We start from the raw sequence: 27,289 nt of genomic DNA, 5'->3' as shown, positions 1-27,289 counted from the left end.
CTGGTGGGAGTTGTAGTCCTTGCGCCGCGGCCTGCCCCGCGGAGGAGGCCGGCCCTTCCCGGCCAGACTCGCCTCCCGAACAGTCCCGTTAATCGACCCCTTTTGACGCATGAGGAAACTGAGTCTCGGGGCGGGCCCGGCCTCTCCTGCCCTTTCCCGGGTGGCCCCGGGCGGCTGTGGTGGGACTGATCCCTGTACCTCACCCCCCTGCTGTCCCCACGTGACTGTCCCTCCTACCCCAGCCTCGTGGAGAGGCGGGCTACGCGGCGCGCATGCGCTTTGCCCATCTTCTCGGGGCAGGCCCCCCCCCATCCCCCCACCGCCCAGGGTCCCAGAGCTAGTCAGCGTCAGGGGGTCGAACTCGGGGCCTCCCGACCCCAGGGCCTGTGCTCCACCCACTGCGCCCCCTAGCCTGGCCGAGGGCAGAGGCGGGGCGGGGATCCAGTCCGGGGATCCAGTCCGGGGATCCAGTCCGGGCCTTCATGGGGCCGCGCTCAGGGTCGGGCGGGCGCACGTGGAAGGCGCCGGGAAGGCTGGGTGTGGACCAGGACACGAGGCCCAGGACCGGCTCCCGCGGAGGGCTCCCGGGTGGGCCCGCCGCAGCGCGGGCACTCTGCCACCCGCGGAAGGGCAGAGGAGCCCGGGCCTGCAGGCGTGGGCGCAGGACGCGCTTCCTTCGGGGCCCTCGAGGCCGACCAGAAGATGGCTCCTAGGGCGCCCTTAGCCGTGGCCGGGCCGCGGGTGTCCCGGTGAATGGCGCGGGGCGCTGGGCCTGGAGTCCGCGGACCGGGCTCAGATCCAACCTCGGGCGGTGCCGGCTGTGTCCATCGGTGAAATGGGCTGGAGAGGGAAGTGCCACGTGGAGGCCCCACGAGTCGGCGGACCGGACCTCCAGGGGCAGGTGGCCCTCCCAGGCCGGCCCCTCAGATGGACCCGCGCTCTCTTGGTGCCGACGGGGAGGATGCCAAGGCCCGTCACCCCCGGCTCTGCCCAAGCTTTGCAGTGCCCTTCCATGGCGTCCCACCGCAGTACCCTGGAGGAGTTCTGATAAACACAGAGTGCAGCGATCGATCCTGGAAGTGATGCCCGAACGCACCCCAATATTCTGGTCGTGCTTTTGGCTCCCTCCTCATGTTGTTGATGCACAGGGAGCTTGCGCCCCAAAAAACTAACATCTGTGGGAAAAACATATTAGTCAGTTGGATGAAAATGTGAAATCTGTGAAGAACAGGAGTAATGAATAAGCTGAGAAAGGTAGGGTTGGGCCAAGTGAAGGGTTTAAATTCCGAGCAAAGAAGTCTGCGTTTTACCTCAAAGGAGCCCCTGGAGTTTGGGGCAGGAAGGTGCCATGAGCTTCAGAAACAATGGACGATGGAATGGGAGGGGGGGAGAACCGTTCGGGGGCTGTTGGAATAGTTGGGGTGACCAGTGAGGGGGGCCTGAATTTCCTGCTGGCCATGAGTGAAGAGAGGGGCACATGGGTGAGGTCGTTGTGGAAGACTTGGCTACCGTTACGGTATATTGATGAGGGAGGGTGAGAAGAGCTGAGGACGCTGGGAAGATGATGGCAGCCTCAGCAGACAGAGGAAGCTTGGGGGGTTGGGGTGGCGGATAAGGGTTCTGTTTGGGACATGCTGAAGTGGAGATGACTATGGGACATCCAGGTATAGATAGACAAAAGGCAGATGGATTGGGGAGAATGGAGGTCAGGAGAGAGACTAGGGCTGGATACATAGACCTGGGAATAAAAATGGGACTCGTGGGAGCTGATGAGGTCACTAAGTAACAAAGCCCATAGAGAAGAGAGGGCCCAGAACAGAGCCTTGGGGCATGCTTATGATTTATGAGCATTAATATGAATGAAAATAGAGAAAAGAGACAGCAGAGCAGCCAGACGGGTGGGAGAACTGAGGAAAAAGATCACAAAAAGCCGGACAAGAGTATGATGGAGAAAGGATGATGGAAAGAGAGATCAAGGAGCGCGAAAATTGAGAGGCCATTTCTGTTCTTGGGGAACCTTGGCCAGGGTGATTTTAGGTGGATGACAAAGGTAGAAGCCAGATTGCAGAAGGTATAGAGAGGGCAGTAGAGGCATTAAGTATAAACGGCTTCCTCAAGGAGATCAGCTAGAAGGGGAAGAGAATTCTAGAGATTCCTCTAGCAGGAATCATTGGTGTTGAGTCATGCCTGACTCTTGGCGACCCTGTGGACCACATTGTCCAGATACTGGAGTGGTTTACCATTTCTTTCTCCAGTGGATTAAGGCAAACAGAGCATAAGTGACTTGCCCAGGGTCACACAGCTAGTGAGTGTCTGAGACCAGAATAGAACTCAGCTCTTCCTAACTCCAGGTCCAGCACTCTATCCATTGAGCCATCTCACTGCTTGCTAGCAGGAATGAGAGAGAAAAGGGGAGGAGAGGGAAAAAAAGAGAGAAGGGAAGGGGAGGAGAAGGAAAACACAGGGGAAGGGAGAGAGAGAAGAGAATGGGAGGAGAGGGATGAAAGAGAAGGGGAGGGGAGAGAGAAAGAGGGGAAGGGGAGGAGAGGAAGAAAGGGGGGAGGGGAGAGAGAAGGGGAGGGGAGGAAAAAAAGAGAAGGGGAAGGAAGAAAGGAGAGAGAGAGAGAGAGAGAGGCCCAGCACTAATGACCAACTCTTCCTACCTGGGGAATCCTGTGGCCTTGTTGCTGTGTTTATTTCTACCAGCTTCAGGTGCTATTTTTACCCCTATTGAAATCAGTTCATTTAAGTGTAAAAAAGTTTCCACTGTTGACCTGAAAGTTGGCTAAAAGACGCAAACAAATGAGAAGCCTTATATACATTTTAGAACAATCTCAACTCGGGATGTCTGTGTAACTCAAATTTATGATCGCCATATGTGTTTAACCATAGCACGAGAAGAGAAGTTTCTTAGTTGAATAAGTTGTAAATACGATAAGACAAGACAGTTGACGAAGTGTCAGTTGGAAATTACAGTCCCAGGACATCTGTGTTTTCCCTGTATGACATGTCCATAGGATACCTAGATAAGAAAAACCCCACTATTCAAGGCAATGTCTGGTCCCAGGCATCCTGTCCTTAATGGTCACAAACAGGGAGAATGCTTCTGTCAGGCTCATCTGGTCTTATACTTGCTGACACAGGAAGAAACATTTAGAGTTCACTCAGAGAGCAAGGCATGTCTGTCATGCCAGAAAATGCAAAGCATTATGGTAGGTTAAAGTCGGAGTGGGCCACAATGCCTCTCCTTATTGACCGATGCAAGTTTTAGGCCTTTCTCAGATCTTGGAGTTCAAAACGATTTGGGGAAGGATCTACAGTTACCTCTTTTTGGTCAAAGGTGTGCCAAAAGGCACCACCTGCAGACCAGAGAAGGCATGGGAAAACTTCACTTTTCCTCAGGGCATGGGAATGGATGACCACTTGGAGTGGGCATCTCCAGATGATCCAGGAATCCATCTCCACAATTGGCAGTTACAGGAGTAGTCAGAAAGACCTGACAGGGGCTCTTAGAAGACATATGAGTTAATAATTGAGAGAAAACAGCATAACAGCTAAAGGTCTGTAGAGTTGACTCAGTTTCCCAGCCACACAGGGTTGGGTTCAAACAGTACAACCAAGTTTTTCTCACAGTTCACAAAATTGCACAATTACATTAAGTTAGGTAGCGATTAAGCCACTCAGATGGCTCACAATGGACTAGTTTTGAGAAGGGGGATTTCCATGTCACCAAGATAACCAGGAAAACTTAAACATGAGCCGTACAAATCAATACAATCATTGTTACCAATGTTAACTTGCTGTTTCTGTCCTTGTCTAAATCCTTTACCTGATAGAAGAAATGTGAAGGTCCAGCCGTAAAGTGAACTCAGCTGCCTTTTAAAACTGTCAGACAGATACCATAATAAAGGAGAAATAAGTTCGCTTACTTTTACCACTCTCTTTTCTAACTTTTGTGCAGAAGTCCAAGGTGGAGATCTCATGACCAAAACAGGATAAATTTTGGAAGCCTGTCAGACACACCCGATCTTTTGGCTTTTCTCAAAATTTGCTATCTTTTTTTTACTTACGCATCTACCACGTTCCATCTTTGCCTTATTACCGGGTCTGTCATTTCTTTGTTTGGAAGATGTTTATCTCTATATTTATCTGGCCATGAATATAGGTTACAATAGTAAGCTATACACTCTTGCATCCTATTATAAATTAGACTGGGGTGTGGACTTGTGGGGTTTTTTTAAGGTTCTCAGCCTGTGCTGCTGGGATCTGGGAAAGCTGGGAGGCCAGCTCAGCTGTAAACTGCAGGAAACTCTTAAGGGAAAGGGGAGAGGGAGAAGGCAAGGAATAGGGTAGAAGAGGAGTGAAGGTTGGAGGAGAAAGACAGGCTGGTGCTGGTGGGCAAGAGGGGAGGGTGTGGTGGAGGGAATGAGCAGGTGCTGGGGAAAGTGTTGGTGATGCTGAGGCAGCTTCAGGAGCCTTAAAGGAAGAGGCTTCTGCCTTTTGTTCTCACTCCACTATCTCAGCAGAACAGTGATGAAAACATTCCCACTCCTGGCCACTGTTTTGTTGGCCTTTAAACTTAGTTGTGTTTTAAGATAAAGTAACTGACCAGTCAGAAGAGCCCCTCATGGCCAACATAATTTGGGGCTCTCTTTAGTTAACTGATAGCAGTGCTGGCAATATCTGTGATCACTGGAATGGAAATGGCTTGACATATAAGAAGGAGCAGTCTTGTTAGTTGGATTTCTAGTTTTAGTTACTAACTCATAGCTAATTTTCCTACGTTAATCCTTACCTCAAGGGGACCTGTCTAATGCAGAGCAATTGAACTCAACCTGCTCCCTGCCCCCAGAACTAGTTTGGGAATTGTAGACTTCACTCAAAGTAGTGGGAGTCTGGTAGAATCTAGAAATAGGGGAACTTGCCTGACCCCATCAAGGTAAAGATTCAAGGAAAAAAAATTCTGAGGTGGCTGATCCACTAGGGTTGTCAAGGTGGGGTACTGCTTCTCCAACTCCATCAGTTCCATCCCAAGTCACTGGTACCATAACTGTTGGCCTGGAAATTTGGTTAAAAGAGGCAAACAGGTAGGTGATATGGAAATTCATATTGTTTATTTCCTTCAGCCAGCCACGGAAGACACTGGCATTTAGGACTGCTCAGCATGGTGTGCCCACACCAGAAAGGGTGCTGTGCTTTTGAGCAAAGCAGAATTGAGATAGCACAAAGTAAACATAGGATGCACAAATGTGGGATATCCATTCCCCAAATATTCACATGGACTGCCTGTGGGAGAGCATTCCAAGCTCATATGGTCTGATCAGCCACAGTTGGACACCGAAATTTCACTTTATCCTGGTGATGTCATTTTGGTCCTTGTTGAGAATGAAGGACAACAACCAACCAACCTTGTAGGGACTAGGAATCAGAGCTTTCATTCTGACTGATTTAGGCAAACTGAGCAATACCTAGATATTCTTAGAGCAATCCCGACTCAGGATGTCAAAAATTATCCCTTCCATATGGTTTAACCATAGCATGGAAAAGGAAATTTCTGACTTTAATAGGTTGTAATTACAATAAGACAAAAAAATTGACAAGGCGTCAATTGAAATGATAATCCAGGATATCTGTGTTTCCCCTGCATAGCATGTGTCCACAGATAGCAGGATAAGAAAAATGCCACTATCCAAGACAGTGTCACAAAGAGGAAGAATGCTCATGCTCAGCCTCATCCAGTCCCATAGTTACTGACACAGGAAAGGGCATTTTTAGTTCATTCAGAGAGCAAAGTAAAGCATGGATGGTTGATTACTTCAGGCTTTGACCCTTATTGGGGCTCAAATGATCTTAAGTGATTATCACTCCCCACGAGGGAGGGAAGCAGTGAGGAGGGAAAGAAGGAAGGAAGGAGCGAGCACCTCTGTGCAACTGGGTCCGAGTTGGTCCCCAGTGGGGCAGCCACTCCCCCTTACAGAACGTGGTTCACCCTTGGTTCTCAGTGCAGGGAGGGCAGAGTACAAGGTGGAGGTGGCCAGTTCTGACTCAGGGCTCACTGAGGCTCTGACTGGTCTCACCCTGTCTGGCATCCCCAAAACCCCTGTGCCTCTTGGGTCTCTATAGAAGGGGAGGGGAGACAGACAGAAGAGAGGGAGTTGATTGGTTGTTGTCCCTCCTTCTTGAAGAGGACCAAAATGACATGACCATGATAAAGTCAAATTTCAGTGTGTCTGACTGTGGCTGATGAGACCAATATGAGCTCGGAATGCTCTACCACAGGTTGGGCACCATGTGAATATTTGGGGTGGATATTCCAAATTTGCACATCCTACATTTACTTTGTGCTGTCTCAATTCTGCTTTGCTCAAAGAGCACCCTTTCTGATGAGGGCACACTATGCTGAGCAGTCCTGTGCCAGTGTCTTCCATGTTGAACAGTCAAATCCAAAGTTCTTCAGAGAGACCTTGAAAGTGTCCTTGTATTGCCTCTTCTGACCACCATGTGATCGCCTGCCCCGTGCGAGTTCTCCATAAAATAGGCTTTTTGGCAAGCATACATTTTGCATTCAAGCAATGTGGCCAGCCCATCAGAGTTGTACTCTCTGAAGCATAGTTTGAATGCTTGGCAGTTCAGCTCAAACAAGGACTTCAGTGTCGGTACCTTGTCCTGCCAGGTGATCCTCAGAATCTTCCTAAGACAGTTCAAATGGAAGCAATTCAGTTTCCTGGCATGGCACTGGTAGACTGTACGTGTTTCACAGGCATACAACACTGAGGTCAGCACGGCGGCTCTGCAGACCTTCAGTTTGGCAGTCAGTCTAATACCTCTTCTCTCCCAAACTTCTCTTCAGGGCCTCCCAAACACTAAGTCAGCTCTGGCTATGCAGAAAATAGCCCTCCTGTTCAGAGCTTCTGCCTTTCCAAGCCTGCCCTCCCTGCCGCCTCCTCCCTCTGTAGATGCAGTATTTCTTTCAGGGAGTCTGGTGCTAGTTTGATCCTGGCGGTCTTTCTGCTCAGGGGAGGAGGGGGTGAGTCAGGAGGGGAGGGGTGGAGACACTGGAGAGGAGGGTCTCTTGCAGGGGAGGGAAGGTAGGCAGGGTGGCCCAGGTGCAGTTTGATCACAGGGGGGTGGAGTTTGGAAGCCTGGGTGGAGTTTAGGGCATAGGAGGGATCATTGCAGTAGAGAAGGCGTTGCATGGGATGGAGGGCAGGGCGGGCTTGGGGAGGGGAAGCAGCCAGGATCTCTGAGTCCTAATCCTAGGTGTGATTGGAGGAAAGGGCCCAGCCATCCTGGGGGCCTGGGGTGGGGGGGAGTTGGAGGGGGTGGGGCTCTTGAGGATAGCAAGACCCTCCCAGGGTGAGCTGGCGGGAGCAGGAAATCTTCCAGACTGTTCTGCTTTCCCTGGACCTCAAATCTTTTTCCTTTCTTCTCCCTTATCTGAGATTGATCTACCTTCCCTGGAGCTGGTATCACTCAGTCTTCTGGAAGCCACTTCTGTGCTTGTGGGTCCCAGGTAGGTCTGATCCAGAGCACCCTGCCCCCACCCCCCATTGAGTGTCTGCCCCTGCAATTCAGTCTCCTTCTCTTCATCTGACCTCATGGTGTGTGTCCTTTAGGTCTGCCAGGAGCACACCTTCCTCCCAAGCCTGGCTCGTGGATGAGCTCCCTGCCCCTACATCTTTCCCAGACTCCCCATCACTTCCTAAATTCCTGCCTCACCTTCCCCATATTTACCATTGGATAACACTTTTCCAGACTGCAGACTTTGCTTATAAGATTCTGGGAGTCCTGATTTCGGTCTTCCTGTCAGGCCCCCATGTCCTCTCTCCCTGTCTCCTAATCTCTAACTTCTTGGTTAGGAATTCCCTTGTCTTGCCTTCAGATCCAACCCCCTTTGGAGATCCAAGAATCCTACCTTCCTTCCTACCTACTCAGGCTTGTACACATGTACCAAAGCTCTTTCCTAGCCCCCTTTCTCTGCACCCATGGCTCTGGGGCTGCATCCCTGTCAGATCCCAGGCACATGACTCCCTGACTCCAGTTTCCCTTCAGGGATTTCAAGCATAAGCTCTATCAGAGCATCCTACCAATCCTCCCCAGCTCCCAGTGAGACCTCAGGACACAGTCATGCTGCTTCCCCAGGCTCAGTGTCCACCTGTATCGCTGTTGCTCCAGTGTCCCCGACCTCCCTCTATGAGCTGTGTTAGATGGTCTTGCCTCCCAGACCCTAACCCTGCTCCCCTTCCCCAGTCGTCCTGCTGCCCTGCCTCAATTCCCATGCCAGGGGACTGAATCACAGACAGGATTTTGTCTCCCAGCCTCAGGCTTCCCCTGCTCATTCAAGAGCCCTCCCCCTCCTCAACCTTCCCTAGCTTTCCTCTCTCCTAGATCAGATAGTCAGTCTGTAGTCTAGATAATGTGTGCATGAGTCAGGCAGAGGGGATGCAGGGAGGACAGAGGACCATGTGGAGGGAGAGCTCTGACTGAGGAACCACTGAGTCTCTGACTAATTTCATCCCATCTGGGATCCCAAGCCCCCTCTGCTTCCTGGGTCTCTGTGGGAGAATGGGGAGGGGAAGAGGGGAACCAAAGAGAAGGAGTAAGAGAAGGAGGGAAGTAGTTTTCCTGTTCTGAGCGCCTCCATTTCCAAGCCTGACCCTGTCCGCTTCCTCCCTCCCTCTGTAGGGTGGAGTCTCTCCCCTGAGGGTGCGACCAGGGCCTTTGTTACTGCTGCGTGGCCTCACCTTTGTGAATCCCTATAGACCATCCTGCTGCCTGAAAGAGAAGAGCAAGACCTCTTCCCCTCTGGGATCATTCTCCCTGCCCAGCTCAGTTTACAGAAGACCTAGGCCTGGCCTCAGCAGGGAGCCTGGAGCCAGAGGGAATGGCCTCTAGGAACCACAGCCCCCCTCCCCAGGTGAGTGCCCAGATATCAGCCCATGGAGGCCATTGCCATAGATGTACAGCACGGTCCATGAAGCTGCCAGTATGGTCTTCATGGAGCATTTCTGTACAAAACTAGGCATTCAAAGCCCCTTATAATCTACCCCCCATCCCAGCCTTTCCAGCCTTCTTACATCTGACTCCCCAACATATACCCTTACTCCAGTGGCCCTGGCCTCCTGGCTTCCCCTCAGCTCTAGGCATTTTCAATGGCTGTCCCCAAGCCTGGAATCCTCTCCCTCTCTAGCTCAGACTACTGGCCTCACTCTATTCCTTTAAGTCCCCTCCAACAACTACAAAGCCCCAGAAAGCCTTCCCGAATGCTCTTCATCCTTCCTCCTTCCCTCTTCCAATCACTGCCTGTTTGTCCTGGCCTTACTTCCTTTGGATATATTGGTTTGCTTGATGTCTCCCCCATTATATGCTGACCTCCTGTATCACCAAGGCAATATTCACAGCGCTGGTGGTGACTATGAATATGCCAGTGTAGTTCTCAATCACAAAATATAAAAGACTCTCCATATAGAAGGCAGAAGAAAAACATTCATTTAAATACCAGAAAGCCAAATACTAGAACCAGAAAGCCAAATCTGTCATGGTGACCAAGAAGTTAATAAACATGATCACAGCAGAGGGCAAAACCATTCTTAAACCTTCCCCCTCAGCCAGGGCCTTCTCACTATATACTGTCACAGTGTGTCAGTTGGGCCTGTGTTAGTTGGCCTGCGTTCTTTCCCCTCTGACCTGACCTCACTCACTCGGTTCTGCTCCACCCTTCCTGTTCCACCTCTTCAGCAAGCTCCTCCCACCACATGTGACCCAGGCTTCCAGATGATCCAAGTAGATCATATGGGTCTATTAATTAATGAGAAAGATCTTTCCATTTAAATTACTATTACATTCAGCCCCAAGATCTTTCATATTCATTACATAGGTTGGTGGGGCAACTGGTATTACAAGCACCCTATCATCCCCCCTCAACAAATGGGGCCCAAAATCTTGGGGTAAAGGGCAAAGGTCTCTTCTTCCACAACTACTTCCTGCTGTGATTGGACATGGAGTTGTCCCTGCCCCAAGAGGTCTCAATTGAGAGATCAGTTCCTTAGCTGGCATCTGGAGTTTGGTCAACTTTAGGTTCAGAGATGATGCATCACTCTCATGGGTAGGAGGTGACATCTGGGTTAAGTGATTGGGCATCTCCAGGTGGAGGGTACTAAGCCTATGGGAAACAAATCTAGCAAACAAGTTTAACAGATGAAAAGCCAAAAAACAAGGAAACAATAACCAGAAGCAGGGTAGATACAGGGTCAGCTGTGGTTCTGGAGTCCATAAACCCACTATCACAGCCTCATTCACTGTAGAGTATATGAGTTAAGGGTACAATCTGGTGATCATCCTCTCCTGAATAAACGACAGTTATGGTATTATCTTTCCCAGGTGCTAAATTTCCGCAGCCTTTGGAACGTCATCTGGATTCCGTTTTACCCATATTTTAGCTCTTGATTTTATTCTATCAGTAGAACCCAATCCTTCAGTTCCTGTTAGTTATTTCAGAAGGGAGGTCAGTTTTCACAAGTGGTCTTGTTTCAGAAGGAATAATAATCACTTGAACTGTTCTATCATTTTTACAAAACTGTATGGGTCCATCACCTAAATTTTGGAATGTTACAATAATTTCTCCTTGATAATTAGAATCTATCACTCCAGCCAATACATGTATTCCTTGAGCTGCTAATCCTAATCTGAACTGGGGTTTGACCAACTTCCTATTCTCCCTGAAGGTGCGACAAACTTGGATACAAGGGTTCAGCAGGATCTGTAGGGGCAGTTCTTGCTTCTCTATTTTGTCTAGTATCAATTCCCTTTTCTTGGTATATTCTGTATAGTTCATTAGTTGGAATACCATCTATGCTTCTAAAATCTACCCTTGATCTCATTAAAGCAGTAAACAATTCTCTCCTTGTCAGTTTTTTCTGATTTTGAATCCACTGGGTATTTACTCTTCTCTTTCTAGCAATGTTGTCTTTTCCCCAGTCTCCTAAGTCACCTAACTGTGAAATCTTGTCCAGCACCTCTGAAAGAGGATGCCCTGTTTCCCCAATTATTAGAGTCAAGTGTGTGTAGTTAGGAGAAGCTGTCTTTACTATCATATTGTTATGGCAAACTGCAAAGGGAGTATCATAGGACGTATCTGCATTTCCAGTCATTGTGGCAGTCTTCATTACCTTCTGCTTTAACTTTCTTATACGTTCCCTAAGTGAATACAAGGTCTGTCTCCGCTAGGCCACATAGAATCAGTTGGATACTGCCTACTGCAGCCTTCTGCAGCCAAAGCTAACAGATTAGTTGTATTGTTACCTCCTTGCATATTGTAATCTCTAAAACTTTTCTGTACAAAAGGATTCTGACTAATACCTATAAACTTCAGGCATTCGGTGGAATCTATAGCTATTCCTCCAGCTCCATCATTCTCCCCATCCAAAATATTAACGTTTCTCCCATCCTTTGGGTGAATTGACTCAAAATTTCTGTGACCTCCTGCTGAGTAAAATCCTCAATTATTTCCCTAAACACTGAGTTACCTCCTTGGTTCTCCTGTTTCTGCCTCACTATTGGGCTTGCTTCTGACTGAGAAACTTCTTCCTCTAAAATTATTTCACTTCCTTTGTAGCTGTGACAACTAGACTAAGTCTATACAAAGGTCAGATGTGCATTCTTTTGTCAGCCTTCAGCTTCTTCTGAGCAAATGAACAGCCTTTCCTTCCACCTGAGGACTCTCCCCCTCCCCCCCAGACCGCTCTTGTACTTTTTTCCATCTGAATTTTCCCCTTAAACAGCTCATCTCTGTTTCTACACATAATGCAATAAGCCGTTAGTAAAATCCAGCCTCTCATACTTACCCCTGCCTACTCCTTCCCTGGTCTTATTGATATTCCTTGCAAACACCTTTCCATATTTCCAGGTTCCCCCTCCTGTAACCTAGCTTCCCAGTTTTCACAGGGTCCAGTGCTTTTAGCCCACTCCCTTGCTAGTGAGGAACACAGCAAATTCTCCCATTCTGGGATATTAATGTCTTCCTCTAAATCATTTCTGCCTCCAAATAGAGATTTTTTACTTTGTGATCCTGTGCCTGACTTCAAATGGATCGCCAAGGCAATATTCACAGCACTGGTAGTGACTATGAATATGCCAGTGTAGTTCTCAATCACAAAATATAAAAGACTCTCCATATAGAAGGCAGAAGAAAAACATTTATTTAGACATCAGAAAGCCAGATCCCAGAACGAGAAAGCAAAATTCGTCATGGTGACAAAGAAGTTAATAAACGTGATCACAACAGAGGGCAAAGCCATTCTCAGACTTCCCCGCCTCAGCCAGAGCCTTGTCACTATATACTGTCACAGTCCATCAGTTGACCTGTGTTAGTTGGCCTGCGTTCTTTCCCCTCTGACCTGACCCCACTCACTTACTTCCTCCCAGTTCTGCTCAACCCTTCCTGTTCCGCCTCTTCAGCAAGCTCCTCCTAACACATATGACCCAGGCTTCCAGTCCCTCCAAGCAGATCATATGGGTCCATTAATTAATGAGAAAGATCTTTCCATTTAAATTACTATTACACCTCCTTGAGGGCAGGGACTGCCTTCTGCCTCTTTTTCTATCCACAGTGCTTAGCATTGTGCCTGGCACATGATAGATGCTTTATAAATCTCTGTGTAATGGGATTGACCATTTCTAGTCATTGAGGAGACCTGGTCACATCACTCTTTTTCCTGGGCTGTGTCCTCCTCTGCCGTTTCCTGTATCTCCCCTGTTTGTCATGTAGGGCTGCCAGAGGACCTTCTCCTGCAGGCAGGATGTCAGAAGACTCTGTCCATGATACCCCCTGCCATCCTCTATACTCTTACCTCTCCCAGGTAAGAGGGCTCCTCTTTCATCCCAGTGTGCCTGTGTACTTTCAGAAAGATATGTCTTACTTAGGGAACAGGAATATTTAGAAATTCTTGGGAATCTAAAAAAGTGGAAAAGAGCCATAAATTCCTCAGTTGTTCAGAAGTCAAACACTAAAGGAAGTGAAAGGTGAAATGTGGATTCCAAAGAGACCTGAAATCAGATGTCTCAAAGAAGAAATCACAGTGCTGACAAATGAAATGGCGACTTTATGCCCAGGATGTAGAATTGGTTGCAAACATCGGAATCTCTGAGAAAATGAATCCTATGCTTATGACTGAAATAAAATAAAATGAATTGGGAGACCATCAGATTTCAAACTCTTGGCCCCACACATGCTGTATATGTAGCAAGTCGTAAATAGAGATGATCCCTTCCAAATATCAAGGAATACCTGATTATGGGGATTAAAATTGTGCAACCCACAAAAACAGACAAGCAGAGCTTTGAGCCAATGGCACTGTTATAAAGGTCTCATTGTCCCTCCTAATGATTGGACCTGAAGTCTTCCCCAGAATCTGAAATTCCTCTTCTGGGATCTTGTTTTTATAGAGTTTAATATCAGATTTGTTTCCTGGACATTCTAAAGCAGCCATATAAAATACATAATTCCACTGGTTGACATGTTGCTCTTAAGTTAAAAGAAGCAAAACTGATGTGTCAGCAGGATCATGAGTTGGGTGAAGCAGGAACATCTCCACTGACCAGGTGGTCACAAGATGAGTGGGCTCCTCCTTAGCTTAGGCAAGAGAAGATGGTGCAAACTATACATACACTGCAAGAACATATGCTGGGGGAGGAGGGGGGACTTTGTCTACTGTGCCACCACCCAGGCTTGGTTTGGTTGGAGAATTTGAGCCAAACAGAATGGAGATATCTTGGTCAGCATTCTTGTGGTGGTGCAAGTGAGTTCCACAGCTGGGAAACAAGGGATGAACATTGCATGAAAGTTCCAGGCCTATTATGGGGCCCTACTATTGGAATCTCTATTCCTGTGTGACTTGTACAAAGTATGGATTGATACATGTTTATTCTTCAATCTAGTCTTTGGTGATTGACCAGATGAATACATTAAAATCATTACAACAACCATTACCCCTTATAGAATCACAATGACCTGACTAGTGCTGTTTGAGTAGGGGTCCTCAATGAAGCATTTCTCTCCAAGTCTCAAATCTGGCCAGCCTCTCTTTATGTGGTTTACCAGTCTGCCTCTTGACTCTTGTTCTACCAAGTTTCTGTAGTTTTCCATGTGTGTTTAGGTCATTTATTTCTGATAAAGAAACTGGCAGCATTTTTCTGATGAATTAGCTCAAATAAACCCTGGTCACACTTCCAGGGTCACACAGCTAGTAACTTTCTGAAGCCAGATTTGAACTTGTGAAGATGGTATCTTCCTGATACCAAGCCTAGTGCTCTATTCACTATACTACCTAGTTTGTCCTTCTCCATCATAGTTAGTTTTATTTCTAGGTAATTAATTTTGTAATTAACGATTATATGTCATAGTCAATGGAAAGAAATCAGAAAGGAAAGGCATAAGTTGTTTAAGCCATGACTCATTCATGTCCAGAATAACCTCAATGTAACAACAGATGGCTCTCCTTCACTTGACTGGGGACCCTCTCTTACTATTCACCACAGTCCAGATTCCAAGGAGTAGATCTTTAGAATCCTCTTCCAGATAAGACTATTTCAGGCTTTCAGGAAAATAAAAAAAAAAACTAGATTTTTTTTTTAGCTTCTTTTCTTTTTTAAGTGATCACATTTTTCCTCACAATGCTGTGGAACTTCCAGCTTCACACAGGCTTTTAACAGAATTTTCTTTATCCCTAATTAATTAGAATTAATTAGAAATTATTAAGGAAAAGTACCCTAAGTTCTAAAATAAGAGAGAAAATAGAAATAGAAAAAATCTACCTCAGAGATGTTGAGAGGAAAACTTACATGAATATCATGGCCAAGTCTCTAAACTCCCAGGTTAAGGAGAAAATATTGTAAACAATGAGAAAAAAATCATTTCGGTGCTGTGGAAATCTAGTTAGGGTTTCACAAGAACTAGAGGATTCTACTCTAAAAGTCTGAAGGTTTGGGGGCATTATATTTCAAAGAATAAAAGAACTGTGGTCTCATCTAGGAATAACTTGCCCAGCAAAGTGAGTGTAATCCTAAATGAGAAAATAATGGCTATTCAATGAAATGACAGAGCAAAACTCTTCTGTATAAAAAATCCAGAAATATATAAAATATGTTAAAACCTGATTATTATGCCTCTATTAAGGTCAGACTTTACTTATTTATATGTGCAAAGTTATCAGTATTCTTAAAACTGTCATTGTTACTAAGGTGGTTCAAAGGAAAATTGGTAGCGCAGTTGTGTATGATGGGGTGATGGTGAGAAAACTGGACAGGAAAACTTGAAGGGGAAAAATGATATTGGAAAAAGGAGATGTGGAAAGAACTCAGAGAGAGGAAGCAAGTAGGAGTGGAAGGCTGGTAATATTGGAACCTTGCTGTCATCTGGGTTGAATAAGAAACAACATGTAGATACAAAAGGGTAGAGATGTCTTCTGAACATGTAAAGAGGTGAGAAAATTGGGGAACAGGGTTGGGGAGAGACTTTTCAGAGGGTGTGTGGACTGGAATTTAGGAGGGTCTGAGAGAGACTTGGGGGCTTTTGGAGTCCTTGTGAATTGAATTTGGGAAGGAAATGAGGGATTCTTGGAAGGGTGAGTGAATTTAGAGGTAGGAAGGTAGGGGAAGAAGGTAAAGTAAAAGAAATAGGATAAAAAGAGAGGGCTGGAGAAAAAATATGAATAAAAATAAGATGGAAAGAAATTCACAGATAGTAAATATCACTTTGGATGTGACTGAGATGTTTACAGCAACTTGCCTTTTAGTGACAAAGAACTGGACGTTCCAGGGATCCCCATCATTTCAGGAAAAGCTGAACAGGTTGTGGTGTGTGGTTGTGATGGAATGCCACGTGCTGTAAGAAAGGATAAGCTCTAGAGTTTACCATGGGTAGACACGTAGGATATTAAAAATTACTATTTAAAAAGCAGAATGTGTCACTTCTGTCAGTTCTGATGAGGAAGGTATTTCCCATCACCCTCTCTCATGCTCCCCCACAAATCCACCTGCCTCACAGGTAGAACAAACACTTTGTTCCTAATTCCACCAGGGAACACATTTCAGAGGAAAATACTTCACAGCTTTACTCATAGTAATCTTATAAAAAGCTTTTCTCAAAATTCAATTGCACTTGCAATGACTGTGGTTTTAGGAATTGACTCTGATGCATATGAAGGGTCTGACCTTTGGGCAAATTCCTTCTCTGCGCTTCCATTTTGTAAAGTTTCCTTCAGCTCTCCATTCTATGACTTTTAATGATTTAGGAGTTGGTGACATTCAAGGATGTGGCTGTGGACTTCACCCAGGAGGAGTGGGGCCTCTTGGACCATGATCAGAAAGTGCTGTACAGGGCAGTCATGCTGGAGAATGCCCTGAACCTGCTCTCCCTGGGTAAGGACACTTACTCTGATAACACTGAGTCTGCCATCAAAGGGATGTCTTCATTCCCTGCTGTGCAGGGTTTGGAGCATTTATCAGTTATTAGAGAGAAGTGTTGGTCTCCTGTCCTGCTGCCTGGTGTTTCCTCTAGAAAGTCTTTGCATTGTGGGACAGGAACCTGAGGTTTCCTTGTTGCTCCTGAAACTTCCCACCTCTAGGCAGCTTCAAATTAGTGTGGAAGGATCTGAGACACAGAACCAACCTCAGGATCATTCGGTTTGACCTCCACCTGGACAGGAATTGTGCCTGCCAAGTCCCTGAAAGCTGGTCAGGTGGCTTCTCCTTACAAGCCCATCCTCTCTGGGATGAGTTGAGGATCCAGAATATTCTCCTTTTAACAAGCATCAATTATGGCTGCTAATTGTCCCCCCTATAGCAAGTTTGTCCTGAATCCTCCTTCCTGTTGCTCTCAAATTCCAGGAGAGATGGTGGGAAAGGAAGGGAAGAAGCATTTATTTTCACCTACTGTATACCAGGTGCTGGGCCCGGACTTTCTTTACAATATTATGTCACTTCATCCTCACAATAACCTTTCAAATTAGAGAATATTATTCTCCTCATCTGACAGTTGAGAAAACTGAGGCAAATGGAGATAAGGTGACTTGTCCTGGGGCACGCAGCTAGTAACTGTCTGAGGCTGGATTTAGACTCTGGCATGCCTCACTCTAGGCCCAGGGCTCTCTCCATTGCACCATCAGTGGCCTCTCATTTCCAGAGGATGGAAAATGTGCCATGAGTCCATCCTTCTATGAAGAAGGTTCACCAAGACCAAATTTTCCAACCTAGTTCCATGTTCTTCTCTCCCACCTCTCCCCAAAGCTCAGAAAAGAAATGCTATCAGACTGTCCTTCTGAAGTACTGGGAACCATCCTGGGGTCCTTACTTACATGTCCCTGGCATTGCCAGGAGTAAGAGACTGGCCAACAAGTAGAATGTAGCCCAGTGAGGGTTTATTGAGTTTGCCAGTGGGAGACTGTCACCTGAAGAGGCAAAGATGCCCCAAATGAGCAGTACACAAGGTTTCTATAGATTTCAGGGAGTGAGGAACAGGTGGGGGGACAGGGCAAAAGCTGGCTCATATAGATCCCTGTTCTAGGACTCTGGTCTTGCACAATAACTTTTTTTAGCCCACTTTAGAATTACTCATTTCTACCAGAATGGGACTTGACACAAAACGGGCAGAGATCTGGCACTTTCTCAGAACAGGTTGTATAACAGGATAACGTGACACATCCTGTTTTGGGTAACTTGCATTATAAGCACTAATGAGTGAGTACAGGCTCATGTGTGTAAACATAATGGAATGAATCTCAAAATGGCACAGCTCTGGGTCTGAACACCTTTTCCTAAAGAGAACTGAATGCCGAGTTTCTCTCTATGCTCATCCCTAACTCCCCATGTCCAGGGCTTCCAGTTCCCAGAGAAGATGTGATGTCTTATTTTGAGCAAAGGGAAGCACCATGGATGCTGGAGCAAGAAGTTCTGAGGAGCCACTGCCCAGGTGAGTGAAGTGAAAGCAGGCTTATGGGGCCTGGGGTTACAAGAGACTGCTGTATGTTGTGGTGAGGCAAGGGCTCAGTGTAAGGGCAGGAAGATCTGACTTGGTGTTCTTTTTCAGATGGTCCTCAGCTGTGGCTTCATGGCTCAGTTACACTGAGCCTCAGTTTCTCCATCTGTCATGAGAGGGGTTTGGACTCCATGGCCTTTCACCTTTCTTCCAGGGATAAATCTATGATCCAAAAAGAGGAGTAATTGTTTGGCATTTGAGGGCATGGAATTTTCCTGAAAGTATGAAAGGAGATTAGGCTGTTCTATATGAACTCTTTCCTAGACCTTCAAGTCAGCAAACTTGTAAGTGCCTACTCTGTTTCTGACCCTGTACAAAGTCCTGAGGATGTAAATCAACGCAGGGGACGTCCCCTGCTCCCGTGGAGCTCACAGTCTGGTGGGGCAGAGAACGCACCAACAACGATGTGGAAACCCACTGTGGACAGGATTAATTAGAGCTAGTCGAGAAAGGGAAGGTCCTAAATTTCAGGAGGACTGGGAAAGGCTTATTGTGGGAGACGGGCTCTAGCTGGGGATTCAGGGAGGCCAAGGAGAGCATTCTAGGCAACAGGGATGGCAATAAAAACCCACAGAGTCTAGAGGTGGAAGGTCCTGTTCCTGGAACAGAAAGGAGGCCCAAACAAATGGATTATAACATATATGGGGTGGGGGAGAGGGTAGAAGGGAGAAAGAAGACTGGAAGAGTAGGGAAGGGGTAGGCGATGAAGGCTTTCACAGCCCTAGAGGGGATTTGTATTTCATACTTTTGCTGGGGAGCCATGGGAGGCTGTTGAGTGTATGGTGACATGGTCAGCTCAGAGTTTAAGGAAGATGAACTTGGTAATTGGATGGAAGATTGACTGGACTGAGGGGCCAATTGAGGCAGCTGGACCAACCAGCAGGCTCTGATGCTGTGTCAGATGTGGGGTGACAGGGGTCTGAACCACGACAGTGACAATATTGAGATAGAAGGGGGTCTATGAAACAATGTCACCAAGGTGGAACCCTCAGGACTTTGGAAGAGATTGAACACGGGCTTCAGACATGTGAATGTGTGAGAGTTGATGAGGAGTGCAGCCATTTCATTTCTGAGCCTGGGTTGTTGGGAAGATGCCTTGGATAATGGAAAATTATGGAATGGAAAAGATGGGAGGTTTGGAGGAAAAGAGAGTAAGTTTCCTTTTGGATATAGTAGAAGTGGAATCAAGAGAGAGTCATGTTACTAAAATCTAGGGAGAGGAGGATCAATAAAGGGGGAGCCTGACGGTGTCAGAGCCTGCGGAGAAATCAGGAATTAGAATTAAGTTTAGGATTAAGAAATGGCCATTGAATTTCAGTAATTTTAATAATGTTGGTAATTTTTGAAAGATATACTTCACTTGAACAGTAAGTTTCACAGGTAGTGTTCAGAGAATTCCTTTTTTTTTTTGACTTATAAATACCTAAATTAATTCTAAAGGACAAATGAAGAAAATGCTATCCACATATAGAGAAAGAACTGATAAATAGAAATGTGCCTGGAATAATTTTACATACATGTACCTATTTATGTTTAATGGTGGCTGTGTAGCAAAGGAGGGAAATAAGAAAACACAGGAAAAATGGAAAAGAGAGTTTCAAAGAAAGCCAGGGAAAGAGTTGGAAACACCAAATGGAAGTGACTCTCTAACTGTTTAGCTATAAAGTAGAGGAAAGATGTTGGACCCCATCTCTTGGGGGTGCAAGGGTCACGTGAGAGTTTTAAGGATTAGAGAGAAATTATTTTATTTATGGTGATAGGGAAAGAGTCATTAGTGTGGGGGAGAGTGAAAATTAAGGGGAAAAAGAAGATACCAGAAGAGGAATATATGGAGGCAGATGCGAGGGTAGAGTGATATCATGTGCATATCTAAGGGGATTTTCTTTAGTAAGGAGAACTAATTTTCCTTGTGATATGGTGGTCAAAAAGGATAAGAAAACATCTGATTTATGTGAGGAAGATAAGAAATCCCTTGATAAATATCTGTTATGTTTTTTTTCTAGGCTTTGGGAGGGGTGTAGAAGCAAGTCATGGTGGAGGATTGGGGATGAATGAAAAAACTGGAAATAGCTGCTGTGGTGAGTGGCACAGGGAGTCATTTCGGGACATGACCCTGGATTGCCTTGCCCCAGTGAGGACCCAGCTGAGATTACATAGCCTAAATTGATGGTGGATCTGGCAGCCTCGTTTCATGATTTTCTCTGTACATTTAGCAGCACATGAGAAGGAGAAATGGCTGCTGTCTTACTCAGGAGTCTTCTAAGGCTTAACTTTCCATAAATCATCAGCCCAAGTCTCTCCTAATGTTTATGACTAGTCTCTGTCCCCATTCTTGGAGAATCATTAGCCAGGTTCATATAGGTGACCACCACATCAGTTTAGGGAGCTGGGAGTTAAGAGACCCATAGGTATCCTATAGCAGGATACCCTTTAGGAGCTTGGAAAGAAGTCTCTGTCAATATTGGTTCTGGTCTGGTTTCATCAGGGTTAGAACCTGACTAATGTAACAACTTAGAGGTGATTGAGTACCAGAAAGGGGCAGAAACAGGGCTGAGGCCTGAGCATGAATTCAACAAGTAGGGGAGAGATCAGAATGCAGGGAGTAGATGTAGAGGCTGGGGACTGCTGTCAGCCCTGGGCCCAGGCAGGGAATCAGTAAACATTGATGAAGGGCCTTCTGTCTTAGGCACTGTGCTAAGCCTTGAGGATACAAAGAAGGCAAAAGACAATATCTGCTGTCACAGAGCTCAGAATTAAGTTTGCAAACAAATGCTGATATGAGGAAAAGAAAGTGGTTTGGAATGGAAATACATTTAGTTCAGGGAAAGAAGGGAATAAAAGGAGTGAGGATAATACAGATTCCAGGAGAGCAGGCTTGGGGAGGAAACGGTCAAAATCAAAGGAAAGTCATAGGGAACATGGATACAGAAGTGTACAAATACTGTCTCATTTTATCCTCATTAGAACTCTAGGAATTAGATGCTATCATTATTCCCATTTTACAGATTGAAAAAAATACTGAGGCAAACGAAGGTCTTATGACTTCCCTTGGGACACAGGACTAGAAAGTTTCTGAGGTGGGTTCAAAACTGAGGACTTCCGGATTGGAGGTCCGACATTCTGTCCACTCTACCACCAGTTGTAATCTCTTTTTTTAAACAGAATATGTTGAAAATGCTCACTCCTGATTGAGGTGGAGAATGGATCTTTGACAAGATCCTTCCAGGCATTGCAAATTCATTTTTCTTCACTCCCTAACCAGTCACAATGAATTGCTAATTACTATTTTAAAATTTTCATTTTTTCTATTGGCTCTAGGCAAGTAACATTAAATGATAAATATGTTTGAAGGTCAGTTGCCGATATTGCTTTCTTCTTGTTGTTTGTTTTTTAAATCATTATTTATATACGAAACAACCTTTGGAAGGATAGGATTTTGTTATTTCTACCATTGGGACCCGCTCACTGAAACTCTACTGAGTGGCTGATCTATTTTGCCACCAGTTCCTTTGAGAAGCTACCAGAAGAATAACATGAACAGAGATGTTCCAATTAGAAAACAACCTCAGCATTTCAATGAGTGGCATTTTAAGGTCCATTGTTGTAGCAAGGTTGTGGTGGTCCGTGATGGTTTCTTGATGATGATGCCTGGTTATGATGATTTTCCAGTAGCGAGCCCTCACTGCTGCAAGAATGTAAGCCCAAGTGAGATCTTAATCAGGTAATTTCAGGTTTGATCAGATGTGATTACAAAGTAGACCCTGAAGGAGAAGACGACTCCAGTGCAGTGATAGACAGCCCCCAAGAGTCTTTGCATGCCTCTGGCCATTTGGACATGAATGTCTAACCTTCCTGGAAGTTTGAAAATAATTTGATGTCAAGTGGAGAAACTGAAAGAATATGTTGCACTTGATGAGAAGCAGTCAGAGTTTGAGGTACTCATGGCACAATCCCCAAAAGCCATGTATTACTGATCATGATACCGTTTGGAATCATGATAGTTTGAAATCACCGCAAAAAAGGTTAGCTGTTAAGGTTAAAACATGCACATACTTCTTGTTCCAGAAGATAAATGTCTTTGTAATCAAACTGGATGATTATTTACCACTTTTTACCACTTAAGGTGCACAGACAAATTTTAAGCTCAAATCCATTGGACAGATGTCACAATCCTTCAAGGGGTTTGTGAACCTTTAAAGGGCAAGGGGTGAAGAGCAGTTGTGAAGTGTGCTATCCACTTTTGTACCTAAGGGTGATAGACTCCAATTCCTCTATCAGACACATATTTTCAGACATGCAAAGCCATGTATTTTTTAAAAAATTGAATTAAATCATCCTTAGGTTGTGAGCTAAGGGTATTATAAAATGGTTGTTTCTGCCATTTTAAGATGTTTCTCTTAGCCCAAGAAAATAGAAGGTACCTGAAGTTTTCTTCTGTCTATAGTCCAAAGGGGATATGAAGATAAATGTGTGTTTGTATAATGTATATTTGTTTTATTGTTGGCTTTTTTTTTCTAGAAGAAGAGATCAGACTGGAAATGAAGGAAACTGCTACAGAGCTAAGCCTTTCTGTGGAAGAAACTCACAAACAAAGATTCATGAGTGATGGTCCCTCTGATTTCAATTGGAGAGATGACTGCACAGCACCTGAGAGTATCCACACTGCAGAGAAATATTATGACTGTAAAAAATGTGGAAAGAGTTTTACCGAGAGGAAGTGTCTTATTACACATCAGACAACGCACACTGCAGAGAAAACTTATAAAGGCCATCAATATGGAAATACTTTTACATGGAAGGATGGTCTTCTTCAACATCAGAGGATCCACACTGGAGAGAAACCTTATAAATTCAGTCAATGTGGAAAGACTTACAGATGGAAGGACAGTCTTGTTGAACGTCAGAAAATCCACACTGGAGAGAAACCTTATAAATGTAATCAGTGTGGAAAGAATTTTAGAGGTAGGAAGTCTATTGGTGAACATCAGAGGATCCACACTGGAGAGAAACCTTATGAATGTAATCAATGTGGAAAAACTTTTACAAGGAGGGCTCATCTTATTGTACATCAAAGAACCCACACTGGAGAGAAACCTTATGAATGTAACCAATGTGGAAAGACTTTTACACGGATGGATGGTCTTATTAAACATCAAAGAATTCACACTGGAGAGAAACCTTATGACTGTAATCAGTGTGGCAAGGCTTTTAAATGGAGGGAAAGTCTTACTTTGCATCAGAGAATCCATGCTGGAGAGAAATGTTTTAAGGCTAATCAATGTGAAAATGCTTTCACATATAGACAGAATAATGGTGAATATCAGAGAACCCACACTGGAGAGGAACCTTGTAAATGTAATCAGTGTGGGAAGACTTTTACATGGAAGGGCAGTCTTGTTCAACACCAGAGAATCCACACAGGAGAGAAACCTTATGAATGTAATCAATGTGGAAAGACTTTTACATGGAAGCACAGTCTTGTTAGACATGAAAGAATCCACACTGGAGAGAAACCTTATGATTGTAATCAATGTGGAAAGGCTTTCAGGTGTATCTCCAGTCTTGTTGAACATCAGAAAAGCCACACTGAAGAAAAATGTTATAAATGTAGTCATTGTGGGAAGACTTTTACATGGAAGTGCAGTCTGGTTAGACATGAAAGAATCCACACCGGAGAGAAACCCTATGACTGTAATCAATGTGGAAAAGCTTTTAGATTGAAGAGATGTCTAATTGCTCATCTGATAATCCACACTGGAGAGAAACCTTATGACTGTGATCAATGTGGAAAGACTTTTGCATATAAGAATGGCCTTGTTACACATCAGAGGATCCATACTGGAGAGAAACCTTATGAATGCAATGATTGTGGAAAAGCTTTTACACAGAGAGCTGGTTTCCTTGTTCATCAGAGAATCCACACAGGTGAGAAACCTTATGAATGTTATCAGTGTGGAAAGGCTTTTACACAGAGAGCTGGTTTCCTTGTTCATCAGAGAATCCACACTGGTGAGAAACCTTATGAATGTAATCAATGTGGAAAGGCCTTTAAATGGTGTACCAGTCTTATTCTACATCAGAGAATGCACACTGGAGAGAAACCTTATGAATGTAATCAATGTGGAAAGGCTTTCAGAGGTAGGAAGTCTATTGTTGAACATCGGAGGATCCACACTGGAGAGAAACCTTATGAATGCAATCAATGTGGAAAGGCTTTTAGATTGAAGAGATGCCTTATTGCTCATCTGAGAATTCACACTGGAGAGAAACCTTATGAATGCAATCAGTGTGGAAAGACTTTTACAGGGAAGTCCTCTCTTACTGTACATCAGAGAATCCACACTGGAGAGAAACCTTATGAATGTAATCAATGTGGAAAGGCTTTTAGATTGAAGAGATGTCTCACTGCTCATCTGAGAATCCACACTGGATAGAAACCTTATGAATTCTATCACTGTGGAAAGACTTTTACAGGGAAATCCTCTCTTACTGTATGTCAGAGAATTCACACTGGAGAGAAACCTTAAGAATATGATCATTGTGGTAAAGCCTTCTATCTAATGTCAGTCCTTCTTTACCATCAGAGAATTCATGGGAGATATAGGAATCTTATAACTGACCTGAATGAGGAAAAATACTGAAATGGAGTACAGCGCTTCTTAACAAAACATTGACTGTTGGTAGAAGCCATATATGGACTTAGTGTGGAAAAACTTTCAGTCAGAGACCATCTCTTATTCTCTCATCAGAGGATTTCTAATGAAAAGAAACCTTATGAATGTGCTCAGTAGGTTCATGCCTTTCTCTAGAACATAGAGATCACTGGTGAAGATTAAATATTGTGTCTATAACAGACTATATTGTGACTATAACAGAAATGTGAGATAAGGAAAATGATTCCTGCTAACATTCCAGGCTGCAAAACTCACAAAATTGTCCAACCCACAAAAAAAGAAACTGAAGTAGAGTTCTGAGTCAATGGCTCTTTATTAATTTAGATCTTCAGGATCTGAGATTCTGCCTTCTTCTGGGACCTTGTTTTTATAGAGTTTGATACCAGATTTGTTCCCTGGACATTCTAAAGCAGCCATACAAAATTCAGAATCCCATTGGTTGACATGTGACTCTTAAACTAAAAGAAGTAAAAATGATATATCAGCAGGGTCACGAGTTCGGTGAAGCAGGAATATTTCCACTGACCAGGTGGTCGCAAGATGAATGGGCTCCTCCTTAGCTTAGGCAGGAGGAGATGGTGCAAGCTATATGTACACTTCAAGAACATATCTTGGGGGAGAAGGGGCGACCTTCCCTACTGTGCCACCACCCAGGCTTGGCTTGGTCAGAGAATTTGAGCTGAACAGGATGGAGATACCTTGGTCAACATTCTTGTGGTTGTGCAAGTGAGCTCCATGGCTGGGAAGCAAGTGATGAACATTGCATTAAAGTTCAAGGCCTATTATGGGGCCCTACGATTGGAATCTTTATTCCTATGTGACTTATACAAAGTATAGATTAACAGTGTTTATTCTTAGAGCTAGCATATGTTGATTGACTAGAGGAATACATTAAAATCATTGCAACAATCATTACCCCTTATTGAATCACAATGACCTGACTAATGCTGTTTGAGTAGGGGTCCTCAAACATTTCTCTCATAGTCTGAAATCTGACCAGCCTCTCTTTATTTGGTCTGCCAGTCAACTTCTTAACTCATCCTCTTGACTCTTGTTCTACCAAGTTTCTATACTTCTCCATGGGTGTTTAGGTCATTTATTTGTGCTAAAGAAACTGGCAGCATTTTTTCTGATGAATTACCTCAAAGCCCAAGTTAATTAATATTGCTTTTTATTAACCAGTGAAGAAACCCCCTTCTCCATCATTGTTCAGTCATGTTCAAGACTTTATAAACTGTTTGGAGTTTTTCTTGACAAAGATACTGGAGTGGTTTGCCATTTCCTTCTTAAGTTAATTTTGCAAATGAGGAAACTGAGGCAAGCAGGGTTAAGTGACTTTTCCAGGGTCACACAGCTAGTAACTTTCTGAGGCCAGATTTGAATTTAGGAAGATGGTATCTTCCTGGTACTAATCTCATTGTTCTATCTACCCTTCTCCATCATAGTTACTTTTATTTCTATGTAATTAATTTTATAATTAAGGAATGTACATCACAGACAAATGAAAGCACTTAGAAAGGAAAGGTATAAACTATTTTGGCTATGACTTATCATGTCCAGAGTAACCTCAAGCCCTCAATGTAACAATAGATGACTCTCCTTCACTTGGCTGGGGATCATCTCTTATAACTGACCACAGTCCAGATTCCAATAAATAGCTCTTTAGAATCCTCTTCCAGGTAAAATTTTGTTTCAATCTTTCAGGAAATGAACTAGATCCTTTCTTTAACTTTATTCTATTTTAAGTAATCACATTGAATGTTTTCCCCCAGAATGCTGTGGAACTGCCAGCTTCACAGAGACTTTTCATAGAATTTTCTTTGGAACATATGACTTATTAATTAGAAATTATTAAGGCAAAGTGCCCTAAAATTCTAGGACAAGAGGGTAAAGTAGAAATAGAAAAAATCTACCATTCACCACCTGAAAGAGATGCCAAGAGGAAAACTTACATAAATATTATGGCCAAGTCTCAAAACTCCCAGTTTAAGGAGAAAATGTTTCAAGCAACAAGAAAAAAAATCACTTAAATCCTGTGAAAATCAGTTAGGATTTCACAAGAACTAGAGGATTCTACTCGAAAAGACTGAAGGTTTGGGGACATCATATTTCAAAGAGTGAAAGAGCTATGGTCTCATTTAGGAATACCTACCCCGCAAATGAGTATAATCCTGAAGGGGAAGTATTCTTTTTATAAAAAGTAAAATTCAGTCCCTAATCCTAAGGAGTTCATATTCTCATGGAGGAGACAATATGCAAATTATTTTGTACATATAGGATTGATTTATTATATAAAGTATTGTCATGCATTCATGTGTCTGTGACTTCCCCTTCCACTGATCCATAAGTTCTCTGCTCTGGTCTCTGTATCCTTCAGATTTAAGTAAATCTTCCTATAACCCAATTCAATAAAAAAGGAAATAATTTCTAGGGTTTAAGTTTGATATGCATGTAAGATATTAAAAATAATATTTTAAAAAAGAATATATCACATATTAGTTTTGATGTCTGAGGTTGGACTTAGACACTGGCACGCCTCACTCTAGACCCAGGGTTCTCTCCACTGCACCATCAGCTGTCTCTC

General features: G+C 44.4%; 1 protein-coding gene across 2 annotated transcripts; it reads left to right on the top strand.

Moving 5' to 3' along the window:
- Positions 1 to 16: 16 nt before the first annotated feature.
- Positions 17 to 27,135, top strand: LOC140502791 (uncharacterized). 2 transcript variants are annotated; one of them, XM_072606796.1, is made up of 7 exons: positions 17 to 1,254; positions 7,443 to 7,513; positions 8,686 to 8,917; positions 16,290 to 16,416; positions 17,870 to 17,965; positions 20,035 to 20,109; positions 22,550 to 27,135. In XM_072606796.1, exons 3-7 carry the CDS (start codon positions 8,885 to 8,887, stop codon positions 24,463 to 24,465), a joined length of 2,247 nt encoding a protein of 748 aa, XP_072462897.1. In that variant the 5' UTR covers positions 17 to 1,254; positions 7,443 to 7,513; positions 8,686 to 8,884; the 3' UTR covers positions 24,466 to 27,135. The 2 variants fall into 2 exon arrangements, with proteins under 2 accessions (XP_072462897.1, XP_072462898.1); XM_072606797.1 differs by lacking the exon at positions 20,035 to 20,109.
- Positions 27,136 to 27,289: the final 154 nt, after the last annotated feature.

Source organism: Notamacropus eugenii, chromosome 4 (assembly GCF_028372415.1).
Source record: "Notamacropus eugenii isolate mMacEug1 chromosome 4, mMacEug1.pri_v2, whole genome shotgun sequence".
NCBI classification, from domain to species: Eukaryota; Metazoa; Chordata; class Mammalia; order Diprotodontia; family Macropodidae; genus Notamacropus; species Notamacropus eugenii.
This window is presented reverse-complemented; position numbering and strand designations above follow the sequence as displayed.